The sequence below is a fragment of the Eleutherodactylus coqui genome, chromosome 1 (genome assembly GCF_035609145.1).
Source record: "Eleutherodactylus coqui strain aEleCoq1 chromosome 1, aEleCoq1.hap1, whole genome shotgun sequence".
NCBI lineage: Eukaryota > Metazoa > Chordata > Amphibia > Anura > Eleutherodactylidae > Eleutherodactylus > Eleutherodactylus coqui.
The window spans coordinates 41,467,119-41,480,487 of record NC_089837.1 but is presented as its reverse complement, the minus strand read 5'-3'; the positions used below and the strand labels follow the sequence as shown (position 1 = coordinate 41,480,487).

Below are 13,369 nucleotides of genomic sequence, written 5' to 3'. Positions count from 1 at the left end.
CTGATAGCATCGGATTGTACTGGTACCAGATTGGAGCTCTCCTGCTGCATGTCCTTTTGTAATGGCGTATAGGCCACCCAACTAATTAAAACTTTTGACATGTTGCTCTATACAACGGGATCACAATCTCCCAGCTTTTATTGACCGAGGAATACTGGCTTCAGTCCTCTACATATCTCTCTCTATACACAGGATTACATAATAGTGAAGAAGACATCGGGTGATGGTACGACTCCCAACAGCCCTTTTCATGAGTCAGGAGGGTGGAGCAGGAGCCAGAGCCCCATCACGGAGGCTCCTCCTCACTTACCGATACATGAGCAGAAGATCCTAGAACTCACCAACAAGATCACTGAGCTGCTGACTGGAGAGGTGACACTGTGGGAATGCTGGGAAATTATACAATAACAGCACTAGAGGAGTCTGGGTAATGACAGTATTATTGTATTGTCAGGTTCCTATAAGGTGTCAGGATGTCACTGCCTATGTGTCCATGGAGGAGTGGGAGTATTTAGAAGGACACAAGGATCTGTACAAGGATGTCATGATGGAGAACCACCAGCCTCCGATATCACAAGGTAAAAAGAGACATACAAAATCTATTATGTTATAATATACACACACCTACTCTGTATTTTTTTGGATTATTGGATGCATATTTAATCAGAAAAAATAGGTTTAAAGGTTTAGACTTCCAAGAGTCTAAAGATATGAGGAAGATCTGAGTAACTGACTAAAACCTCCGAATGTCTGTGGATTTTCTCCAATAAAGAAAATTCTTTGTGCAAGATAAGAGTGCAGCATTTCTATTTAAATACTGTATTGTGGGTCCCATCTCTTGAGGCCCATTTAGACACAACGATTATCTCTAAAAGATGGCTTTTGAGCGATAATCGTTATGTCTAAATGCACTGCCATCCTGCACTATTCGTTCATTGTTGATTTCTAGCAAGCTAGAAATCAAACGATGACTCTTATCAGTGCCGCATGCTGATTTTTCTCAGCGGGCGGCACTTATAGCATTCTTTCAGCTAGTATTCTGCTGGGACTTCCCAGCGGGATACCAGCTGAAAGCTACAAGAACATAGGAGCTGTCAACGCTCCTGCTGTTTCTCAGAGCTATCAGTTCAGCGGGACACCGCTGATAACTGCAAGAACAAAGCAGCTGTTTGCATATACAAAACAGCTACTTTGTTCTGAGTTATCAGCAGTGTCCCACTCTGCCTGCATTTAACTCTTTAAGTATCTAATTAGCTACTTAACAGTTATGCAAAGATGATCGCTCAAAACTGGCACTCAGACTGCCGTTTGAGCAATTTTTGAGCGATAATCTTTCAGTCTAAATGCACCCTTAGATCCATGCCTATATAGTGACTAGAAGCATAGAAAACTGATGGCAGAAGGAGAACACAGGCTCCAGCTAGTCTACCCTTAAGCTATCTCAATAATTGAGGTTCTGTATATCCCACATGATGATGTCCCTCGTATGATTGTGAGTCTTTATTATTTTTCATAAAGGGCTGGCAATACTATAACGCTCTAGTTCATCCAGTTCTCTCATATTCTCCTCCAAAACAGTCCTACTCTTGAATGACCCACCGAGGATGGAGAAGACCAGCAATGAGATTACCAAAAGAATATTAAACTTCACCTTAGACATCATCTACCTGCTGACCGGAGAGGTAAACTTTTCTGTATTTCTCAGTTTTTATGGCTCGGGTTACACAGCGACTTTGGATGTAAAACAGGTCAAAATGACCAAATCTTACATTATAGCTTTGTGACCTTGTACATTAATAAAAGTGTCAGGTTTTGTTAGGTCACAACAACTCTTAGGCCGCATTGGGATCAGAATAGTTTACAATGTCGTAGAGCAATATTGCAGTGTTAGGCCAAGCGCCATGTGTCTCGGCTAAAGCCACCATGTAGCCCTATCCTTATTGCGTTATTTAACAAGCTAAACAAAGTCAAATTAAAAAACATTAACAGTTTCCAATCCACTGTCACATGTCTTTCAAAATTATGATTGAATCCTGTACAGCTCCGAAGTCTGAAGACATCCAACTGGGTATTCATACTGTATATTGCCGGCCGCTCTGCTGCTTCACGTACTGCAGAAATGGCTTTAATTGTATAATGGCAGACTGTGAAAGCCGCCTAGGAAACCCTAAATCCAAGATTGGATTGGAAAGGATTAAAGGGAGTAATAAGTGTAATCCAGTGTCCTGTATAACGGCTTCCAGACCTTCCACTTGAGGGAGAACTAAAGAACTGAGCAGCAGAGAAGGTGAAGATCGACCACCAATATGGTCAGTTCTGTATGGTGGGAAGCAATGAACTAATAGTAATGTTGTAGGAGCAATGAGAATGGTAAGTAGGCTCATTGTAATGAGGAGGAAAGGGCAGCCAGGAACCAGCAAGATGACATGGCCAGCATTTGGCCTGGAGGCGCGGAATTTTGCCATTAGTTTGTGATCTATATAGACGGACAGCAGAAGGAGAGCACAAGGTCCATCTAGGCTGCCCTTAGATTATTTAATTTTTTTTATTTATCCCTTTAGACAGCCCCTTTCTGATTGTTGGAATGAAGTGGACTCATTTACATATTCTTTTAACTTGTCAAAGAAATGATCTCATATTTGTCTTAATATTTCTTTTAGATGAGCTTAATCTCATGGATGGGGAGCGGGAGAGCATGGGAATAATTTATGGGGGAAAGGTAAGGGAAGGGGGAGACCAGGGATGTGTTTAGGGAAGCATAGAGGAGAAGGGTAGGTGAGAAACACAAAAAAGAACCCCAACTTAATTTCCTATGTTACTCTTTTACTTAAATAAAGGGGATGGAATATTACCTCCACGGTGCCTCCTATTGCATGAATAGCCTTTTAAGTCTCCTCATCCACCGTCTAGGTGCTATCCCTAGGGAGAAAACCTAGCATTTCTCACCCTTTTACTTGTAGCAGTTCAGGTTATTCTGCTCTGTTGTGGGTTTAGCTTGATATTTGAATTTTTCCATATTCTCGGACCGAACGAAGGGGGTGAGTTATTGATACGCTTACGTCGTCCGAAAACAGTCCAATTTTATGTTGTCTGAATGACATTGGGATACCTCTTGTGTTGGTATTTCCCCTACATTAGGGCTCCATTGTGAAGATGAAGAACAGTGGGTAAGGGGGCACCTTGCAGGTTCCATTTGTTATCTCGAATATGTTTGATAGGACACCGTTGATGAGGACTCTTGCTGAGGGTGCGGAGTATAGGGCTTTGCTTTTATGATGGCCCCTTTGAACCCAAATTTGTGTAGGACAAAGAATGTGTTTCCCCAATGGATCCTGTCGAATGCCTTCTCTGCATCCAATGTGAGTATCAGAGAAGGCGTTCATAAGCCACCCATTTTGTGCTTTAGAGTCGAGAATTTTCTGGTGGCGTCTGAACTCTGTCTTCCTTTTACAAATCCTTCTTGTTGGCTATGTACTAGGGATGGTAATATGTTTAATAGGCGTTGGGCTATAATCTTGGAATATAATTTCAGATCACTATTTAAAAGTGAGATGAGCCTGAAATTTGATGTGGAGGTTGTACTTTTCCCTGGCTTGACAATTGCCACAGTAGTGGCCTGGAGCATGTCTGGGGAACAACATGGCCTTTCATGGCCATATTAACCCTTTCCAATCCAATTTGTAGCCTGGTTTTCCTAGGGGGCTTACTCTTTTCCTGCTGTTATACAACAGCACTATATGCTGGCTAAAGCCAGTACTGCATGAGGTGGCATGTTGGATAGGCACTGACAGCAGAGAGGCTGGCAATATACAGTAAGAGAACCACGGCGGAGGTCTTCCAACATCGGAGCTGTACAGTCTTAAATCATAATGTCTTCAGAGGTCAGACAGTGGATTGGAAAGGGTTAAAGGTTTGTCATTTTTTTCAGTTAGCTGGGGGCCAAAGATTTGGTAGTAATCATTAGAATAACCATTTGGGCCTGCTACTCTTTTCTTTTTTAGACTTTTAAATAATGTTTTAAGTTTCTTGGGGAGTAATGGGTAAATTTTGGGACTCTAGTTGGTTTTGTGTTGGAGTAGGTAATTATAATTGGATCAATGAGAGAGCTGTTGATTTTTTTTCTTTGGATGGTTGGGGGTTTTGTGGTCTTCTTTAAGGTCGTACAAATTGGAGTAGAACACTCTGAAGGCCTCGGCTATGTCCATAGGGTTGCTAATTTTGTGATTTAGTTTATCTATCAGATGAGGTATTTTTGCCTTAATTCTTTTTTGTTTAGCCATATTCACCATCAGCTTACTGAATTTATTATTTGCTATGTACTTGGTCATGTTAATATTTTGTATCGTCTTTTCATGGCTTTCTATTAAGAATCCCCTCAAATTTGGCTCTAGTTTTTCATTAGTTCCGAGTTGAGGGACATTGAAGGGTTTCTCTTTAACCCGTTCTCTAATTTTTCTAGTGCCGTTATCCTGTCTTTTAATATTTTAGTTTCTTTCTTTTTGTGATATGACCCTAGCTGAATCATGGCCCCTCTGATCACTGTTTTGTTGGGCGTTCCATAGGACAAATGGGTTTATCTTAGTGGATTTATTGAAATGGAAATACTCTTCAATTGCTTTGCATATGGTTTCCTAATATTTAGAGATTTTCATTAGGTATTATTTCTCCATGTTAGACTTTTCAGATCCCCTGGTAGCTCTGCTGATGAGACTGTCTCTGCTACTCCTCTTATTATTATGTTGTCACATCTATTCCTGTCCTCCAGGTCTACTAGTTTTGCTTTGACGTTTTCAAATTCTTCAACTACGTTATAATGTGCGTCTACCAATTCATTATGGGAATTTGTCAGCAAACCCGCCTTGGGCTCTAGATGCTCCATTCTGCCTCCCAGGGTATCAATCAAAGAGTTTAGTGTTATGGAGGCTAGGACCTTTTTTAGGTTTCATATTCCTGATGAAATTTTCAGACGCTGCCTGATCAGAGCAGGGGATCTCCATAAGTGGGTCTCTTTCCTCTTCCCTGGGTTCCTGTCCTGTCTTCTCTCTATTTACTGTGTCTGGGACCTCTACTGTCTCCCTTAGCCTTTCGTGTTGTGGTTGCTCTGGACTTGTTATGGAGGAACTGGAGCTAACGTTGTAAGATGGTGACTTCACTGACCCTGGCCATATGCTGGGAAAGTGGCTGTCTCCTCTCCCTGCTTTTTTCCATCTCTTTCCCCTCCTTGTGTGCCAGATGGGTGCTTTGGGAGCAGATAATTGGGGCAAGCCAGCTTATCCTGTTTATGTAGCAAGGGGTCACCACGCGCCGCCACTCCCGGCATCTCCTTGTATGACGTGAAAGGTCCTGTGGCCAGTTCATCGTCCTCCTGTTCTTTCATGGTAAATAAATCAGTCAGCCTTTTCGGCCCCAACTTCACCTGCCGCTTCCTTGTCATGTCCTACTTATAGTACGGCACTGTGGGATCTTCGGTACGCTGTCGTTTGGTGGTTTTTATGTTGCTGTGAGGTGCTGGGCACGAAGCTCACTCACATGCATCTTCCAGCTCCATCCAGTTCACTCCTTCCTTGGCACTGTTCTTTCACGTCAGGGGCTTCTGCTGAGCCTCTGCAGGGCAATTTCTCGGCTCCAGGAGCTCCGGTCCATTGCCGCGATTGGCTGTGCAGGCATCCTCGAAAATTTTGCCTGCGGCTTTGCTGGTTGTACTAGGCCATGATAGGCTGGAAGCATTTGCAGTGTCCGATCAGGCTGCAAAGCCCCTCTTCTTGAGCCTCTTGGTGTTGGGTGGACTGTGAAGGCTTTTAAAAAGCTGTAGAGTATAGCAGGCGGCTGATGGCATCAGATTGTGCTGGTACCAGATCGAAGATCTCCAGCTGCATGTCCTCTCGCAATGGCAAGTAGGCCCCCCAACTAATAACATTTTTTGACATGTTGCTCTATACAGTGGGATCACAATCTCATGCTTTTTATTGATGGAAGAATAATGGCTTCAGTTCTCTACATGAATGAGAAGAGGATCTGCAGCACTTAAAAAGCAGCATAAGCTGTGGGAGAAAAAGATAACTGGTCTGTGCACACCCACCCAGACGCCAAACTCCGGGCATCCATAGCAAAATATAATCAATGGGGAGGAAAGGCAGCACATGGGAATAAATCTTCTTACTGGGGAGGAAAGGCAGCACATGGGAATAAATCTTCTTACCGGATGTTAATCATATAAAGTCTTTAATCATAGTCCACAATAGAAAAAAATGCGACGTTACGACCAATGTTGCTATGGTCTTTGTCAAGCATATACGAAAGGCATCTATGATCAAGTTAAATAGTGACAATGCCCAATCACTGTTTAAGTGTCCACCCACAAATAATTAAAAGGAAAAACTTACAGGTGTTTCACTGGTGTCTGCTGTGTGTTCCTCTCTTCCGCACCATGTCGTAAACATCATATCGCGCTGTACGTCATCCCGTATACAATTCCATTTGTGGACTTAGTTTAATATATTTGTAATAGTAGGGATTACCAGGTGAACACACGGCAGACACCAGTGAAACAACTAAGTTTTTCCTTTCAATTATTTGTGGGTGGACACTTAAACGGTGATTGGGTATTGTCACTATTTAACTTGATCATGGATGCCTTTGGTATATGCTTGACAAAGTTGTTAAGAAAATTGTAGATCAATGTATCAGTTAATTATTCTATATTGCATTGTAGACTAGGAATATATAGCATGATACTAGTGTAAGTAGTGAAGGAGTTAAACGAAACCCTTCTATAGGCCTGTAACTTATGTTAATCACTTTTGTTTTAGCCTATTATGTATTCTTATTAATCTTGGAGGTATATACTTTTGCTGTGATGTCATTTATGTTACATAAGCTTTGACCACCTTAGAATAAATTAGAAATCATCTGATACCGCACAGGCTGGTGTCATTTGTATTTCTCCTGGGTCCAGACTTCTGCACGAGATCTGGGATCGTCTTCTCTTTGATAAACACATACATTCTCCTTACAAAAGTCCATAGCAACATTGGTCGAAACGTCGCATTTTTTCTATTGTGGACTACGATTAACCCTTTCCAATCCAATTTGTATCCTATTTTTCTTAGAGGGCTTGCTTTTTTTCTGTCGTTATACAACGGCGCTATCTGCTGGCTAAAGCCAGTACTGCATGAGGTGACACGTTGAATAGGCTCTGACAGCAGAGAGGCTGGCAATATACAGTAAGAGAACCCCGATGGACGTATTCCAACCTCGGAGCTGTACAGCCTCAAATCATAATGTCTTTAGACGTCAGACAGTGGATTGGAAAGGGTTAAAGACTTTATATGATTAACATCCGATAAGAATATTTATTCCCATGTGCCGCCTTTCCTCTCCATTGATTATTTTCAGTTCTCTACATGTCTCTCTCTCTTTTCACAGGATTACACAATGGTAAAGAAGACATCGGGTGACGGTACGACTCCCAACAGCCATCTCCATGAGTCAGGAGGATGGAGCAGGAGCCCCATCACAGAGGCTCCTCCTCACTTACCGATACATGAGCAGAAGATCCTAGAACTCACCAACAAGATCACTGAGCTGCTGACTGGAGAGGTGACACTGCTGGGAATGCTGGGAAATTATACAGTAACCGCACTAGAGGTGTCTGGGTAATGACTGTATCATTGTGTTGTCAGGTTCCTATAAGGTGTCAGGATGTCGCTGTCTATTTCTCCATGGAGGAGTGGGAGTATTTAGAAAGACACAAGGATATGTACAAGGACGTCAAGATAGAGGACCACCAGCCTCCGATATCACAAGGTAAGAAGAGACATACAAAATACATTATGTTATAATATACACATAGCTACCCTATAATTTTCGGATTATTGGATGCATTTTTAATCAGAAAAAATAGGCTTATAAGGTTTAGACATCTAATAGTGTGAAGTTCGGGGCGTTCACATCACGTTTTATCCATCCGCCATACATATATGTGTTAATAAAAGAAAGTATTCAAACGCATTGGCTCCGCTGGCTCTGTGGGTTGTTTGCTGTGTGTTTAGCGGCTTTTGGAGCACTGCTGCACGGCAATCTTCCGGCTCGCCCAGAAATTTAATCCGCAGCTTTGTTTGTGGTGCTAGGTCTCAATTTTAAAGTGTGGCCAAACAGGTCGTCGAGCCTCCCCTTTTGTTCCTCGTCGTACAGGGAAGGTGATTCGGGCAATGAGCGGTACATCTGAGGGTCTGAGTGTGCCAGAAACAGCTGCTTTTCTTTCTTGGCTGAGCACCCCTGCTACGCCACAGCCGTGGTATTGATTTTTAAAATAAAATTGAAAAACATTGTATAGTAGGTCCACTTTAAGGCAAGATGAAAAACTGCACCTAAAGGATGTCTGAAATAACCCTCATACAAGGCCTTAGAAAGCTGGAATCATGTTTGTGTCTATAAAAAAAATCAAGGCAGAACTAGGCATGCAGTTACATGAGTTAGAGTTGTGGCATGATTAGATGAGCGGTCTTTGTATTACTGAAGTGCATGAATAAGGATAAAGGGGATTAATCCCTATTGGCAGTAATAGCTTGTGCAAAAGCTCTATTATACTAGACATGCATTTATGATGCAATCAAAGAGATTTTTCCCAATTAACAGTGTTTGAGAGGGGCGCATTATTGGAATGTGAAAAACTGTCTGGCTGTATCATGGATTTGCCCACCAACTGGGCTGTTCTGTCCAGACTGTTATAGGGTGGTGGGTCAGTAGAAACATGAGGCCATCAACAGACTACCAGTTGAGAGAATCGTCTGATCATTCAACAAGCACAAGCCTCTCCAATTGTTTCGTTGTCCACTAGCCAGAGACCGATGCTGCCATCGTTACAGGCCCCTGTGTCGGTCTGAACCATTTCCAGGAGCTCGGCTGAAGGACATTATGTACACTGCCTTTTATACCCACCCACCATTGCTTCCCTTTAAATGGTGCCATGAACAATGAAACTGGACTGTCACAGAGTGGAACCAGGTTGTCTTCAGCAATGAAGCCAGGTCTAGTTTAGGCACTCACGACAGCTGTCTTCATGTCTGGATACCTCGGGGTGAGTCAGTGCCTCAATCCTGCCTTTGCTGTGGAGAGGCACACTGCCCTCATTGTTGGTGTGATGGTCTGGGGGCCTTCACATATGACAGTCAGTCACTCCTAGTAGTGGTACGAGGGACAATGACAGCTCAGCAATATGTTCAGGATGTGTTACTCTCATGATGGCTTTCAAGAGGCATTTTCCAGCAGGATAATGCTCGGCCGCACACACAAGGGGGTCACAGGAATATCTCCATGACATTGACACTAATGCAGGCCTGACCGGTCGCCATGTTTATTGCCAATAAAACATGCATGGGACTATCTGGGACACCAACTTCCAGAGCCTATGACTTTGTACAATCTAGAGACTCAATTACAGAAAATATGGAGCGATATGCCAGAGGATACCATATGGAACCTATATACCTTCATGCCCCGACTGTATCACATCTTGCATTAAAGCTAGAAACGGTACAACAGGGCACTAGAGCCTCCCTTCAGGTGTTCAGTTTTCTGCAGTAAATTATCCCTCTGCTCTGATATTGTAATCACTAATATATCAACATTATAATTACACATATAAAGTTTCATTCAATTCTGACAACTCCTTCTAGGGGATGGATTATATATTTATATTTTGACCAAACACCAGGACCATATTTAACCCCTTGAATGGCGGGTTTCCTACCACCCTGTCGTGCCCACCAGGGCAGGTTTTTTAAATGGTCTAATCATTGAATTTCAACTAATTTTGCAGTGGCGTTCCAAGAGCCATAACTTTTTCATTTTTCCATTGAGGGCTTGATTTTTGTGGGACAAGTTGTACTTTTTGATGGCATCATTTTTGGGTATATATAATGTATTGCAGAACTTTTGTAAAAACATTTGTAGGGAGATTGGAGGAAAAAAAAGAAATTCTGCCATTTGCTTTTTCGATTTCATTTTTACGGCGTTCAACATGCAGAATAAATAGTGTGATAACGTTATTCTGGCGATACCAAGTTTATACAGTTTTTATGTTTCGGGGAGGAAAAAAGAAAAAAAGGGGCCATGTCATTAAGGGGTTAAATAATGTACCAACTTCCTTCTCTGGGTCATTACGGCGCAGGGATACCACATGTGTGATTTTATTTTACATTTTTTACAAAGTAAAGGGAGACAAGTGTTTTTATTTTTATTTTTTTTAATTTTTTTTTTTACTTTTGTTTTTTTAACTTTTTTTTTTTTTTGTCCCTTTAGGGGACTTCCACAGGGACCCATCAGGACCCCCTGATCACTTTCTGGAGGTCCGATGGTGACAGCCCTTTACATGCTGCAGTGACAGCCCTTTACATGCTGCAGTCACATAGACTGCAGCATGTAAAGGGTTAACACAGCAGAGATCAGAGGTTTTCTCTAATCTCTGCTGTAAGAGCTGGTACCTAGCTGTCCTCTGACAGCCAAGCATTGGCTCTCCCTGCCACAGAGATCATCGGCTTGCTTCTGACAAGCCGATGGTCTCTTTGGCAACCTATAAACAAAGCAGGAGACTTAGAAGCAGGAGATTGCCGGCATATTGGCAATATCTTCTGCTTCTGTTGTTCAAAGCCCTTGCTTTGTTCTCTGTGGGACAGTGCAGGCAGAGCACAATGACACAGCTTGTGGCATTGTGCGCTGCAGCTCCCATAGTAATACATAGCCCGGAAATCTTCCGGGCTATATCACTATCGGCAGTGGAGCTCGTCCCGGAAAATTTCCGGGCGTGCCACTCAAGGGGTTAAAAATAAATGGGAAAAATAAGGAAAGGGCTTATATTACTTCCTGCTGGAACTACTTCTGGCTTTGAATCCAAAAAATAACCGCAACTCAACTTGCATCAAAAACTAATAGTGTGTTTCCAGCCTATCAGGAATATTATAAGTTTGTCTACTTTAATAATTTATTTTTATTTTAAAATCACAAAACAGATTTTTTATCTTAACAGATAATCCTAGTCAGAACTCTGTGGAAAACTTCATGTTATCACCCAATTATAAAGTAGAAGATGAAGATATTGTGCAGCACTCTACAAGAGAAAACCTCATTACCCTTCACTTACAGCCAGGACATCACAGTACAGATGAGAAGCCATACTTCTGTTCAGAAAGTGGGATATGTCTTACAGATCAATTTAATTGTATTCTACATGAAAGAAGTCACCCAGGGCAGAAGCAGTTTCCATGCTCAGAATGTGAAAATTCCTTCATAACTAAAGCCAAAGGCAAAGATCATTCGTTAATTCATTCAGAGCAAAAAACTTTTTCCAGTTTAGATTGTGGGAAATATTTTATGTTAAAATCAGCGCCTGTTAAACATCAGAGAATTCACACAGCAGGAACGTCATATTCATGTTCAAGATGTGGGAAATGTTTTATGAGAGAATCATATCTTGTAAGACATGACAAAATTCACGTAGGAGTGCGTCCATTTTCGTGTTCAAAATGTGGGAAATGTATTCTTAATAATCCAAGCCTTGTTGGACATCAGAAAAATAATACAGGAGAGAAGTGGTTTCCTTGTTTAGAATGTGGGAAATGTTTTACAAGGAAATCATCTGTTATTTCACATCAGAGAATTCATACAGGAGAGAAGCCTTATTCATGTTCAGAATGTGGGAAGTGTTTTATTGATCAATCAAGCCTCCTTAAACATCAGAGAAATCACACAGGAGAGAAGCCATTTCCATGTTCAGAATGTGGGAAATGTTTTACAAGTAAATCATCTGTTGTTTCACATCAGAGAATTCATAGAGGAGAGAAGCCTTATTCATGTTCAGAATGTGGGAAGTGTTTTACAAGTAAATCATCTGTTGTTTCACATCAGAGAATTCATACAGGAGAGAAGCCTTATTCATGTTCAGAATGTGGGAAGTGTTTTATTGATCAATCAAGCCTCCTTAAACATCAGAGAAATCACACAGGAGAGAAGCCGTTTCCTTGTTTAGAATGTGGGAAATGTTTTAGAATAAAATCAGAACTTGTTACACATCAGAGAAATCATACAGGAGAGAAGCCTTATTCTTGTTCGGAATGTGGAAAATGTTTTATTGATAAATCAAGGCTCCTTAAACATCAGAGAAATCACACAGAAGATAAGCCATTTTCTTGTTTAGAATGTGGGAAATGTTTTACAAATAAATCACATCTTCTTTCACATCAGAGAATTCACACAGGAGAGAAGCCATTTTCATGTTCAGAATGTGGGAAATGTTTTACAAATAAATCACATCTTCTTTCACATCAGAGAATTCACACAGGAGAGAAGCCTTATTCTTGTTCGGAATGTGGAAAATGTTTTATTGATAAATCAAGTCTCCTTAAACATCAGAGAAATCACACAGAAGATAGGCCATTTTCTTGTTTAGAATGTGGGAAATGTTTTAGAATAAAATCAGATCTTGTTACACATCAGAGAGTTCACACAGGAGAGAAGCCATTTTCATGTTCAGAATGTGGGAAATGTTTTACAAAAAAATCACATCTTGTTACACATCAGAGAATTCACACAGGAGAGAAGCCTTATTCATGTTCAGCTTGTGGGAAGTGTTTTAAAGAAAAAGCAGCTCTTGTTTCACATCAGAGAACTCACACGGGAGAGAAGCCATATTCCTGTTCAGATTGTGGGAAATGTTTTACAAAAAAATTAACTCTTGTTACACATCAGAGAATGCACACAGGAGAGAAGCCTTATTCCTGTTCGGGATGCGGAAAATGTTTTATTGATAAATCAAGCCTCCTTAAGCATCAGAGAAATCACACCGGAGAGAAGCCGTTTCCTTGTTTAGAATGTGGGAAATGTTTTAGAATAAAATCAGAGCTTGTTAGACATCAGAGAATTCACATGGGAGAGAAGCAATATTCATAATGTGGGTAATGTTTTCTCCTGAAATCAACTCGTTTCACATGTGAGACACTGAAGGGGTTAATCCTTGAAGGTCATTATATTTTGCCAAGGTTCAGGTATTACGCCCATTAGGCGAAGGGAGTTCGGGTCTCACATTGTGAGACACTGGGAAAACCAGGGTGTGACGTGATCTCCTGCAAAGATAGTCGCTGGAGATGTTTTTGTAAAACTTGTTTGGGCCTGTTTTTTTTTGGAATGGATGGCAGGCTCGGTAGTGAGGCTGTCCATTCCACTCCCTCCACTCCAGGTCTTATTATGGGGAGGCAAGCTCCTCAGATACAGAGGCTGGGTAATTACCTAGGACATAAAGTCTGCAAGGCTGCAGACAGAGTTGAGGCCAGGTGCAGCTAAATACGCTGGAAGCTGCTGGTCTCAAGGGACGCCT

At 41.6% G+C, this 13,369-nt stretch overlaps 2 protein-coding genes across 2 annotated transcripts in view; both read left to right on the top strand.

Annotated features, from left to right (window-relative positions):
• The window catches only part of LOC136608658 (oocyte zinc finger protein XlCOF29-like), a 354,481-nt gene extending 354,054 nt beyond the window's left edge, over window positions 1-427 (top strand). Inside the window, exon 2 of the mRNA XM_066589124.1 lies at window positions 193-427. Coding sequence (XP_066445221.1) covers window positions 193-408 — 216 coding nt within the window. The 3' untranslated portion in view covers window positions 409-427. The remainder of the gene's footprint in view (window positions 1-192) is intronic.
• Window positions 428-1,563: 1,136 nt separating this feature from the next.
• LOC136607843 (zinc finger protein 271-like) overlaps window positions 1,564-13,369 on the top strand; it is a 45,941-nt gene continuing 34,135 nt past the window's right edge. The window contains exons 1-2 of the mRNA XM_066589067.1: window positions 1,564-1,682; window positions 7,426-7,599. Coding sequence (XP_066445164.1) covers window positions 1,605-1,682; window positions 7,426-7,599 — 252 coding nt within the window. The 5' untranslated portion in view covers window positions 1,564-1,604. The remainder of the gene's footprint in view (window positions 1,683-7,425; window positions 7,600-13,369) is intronic.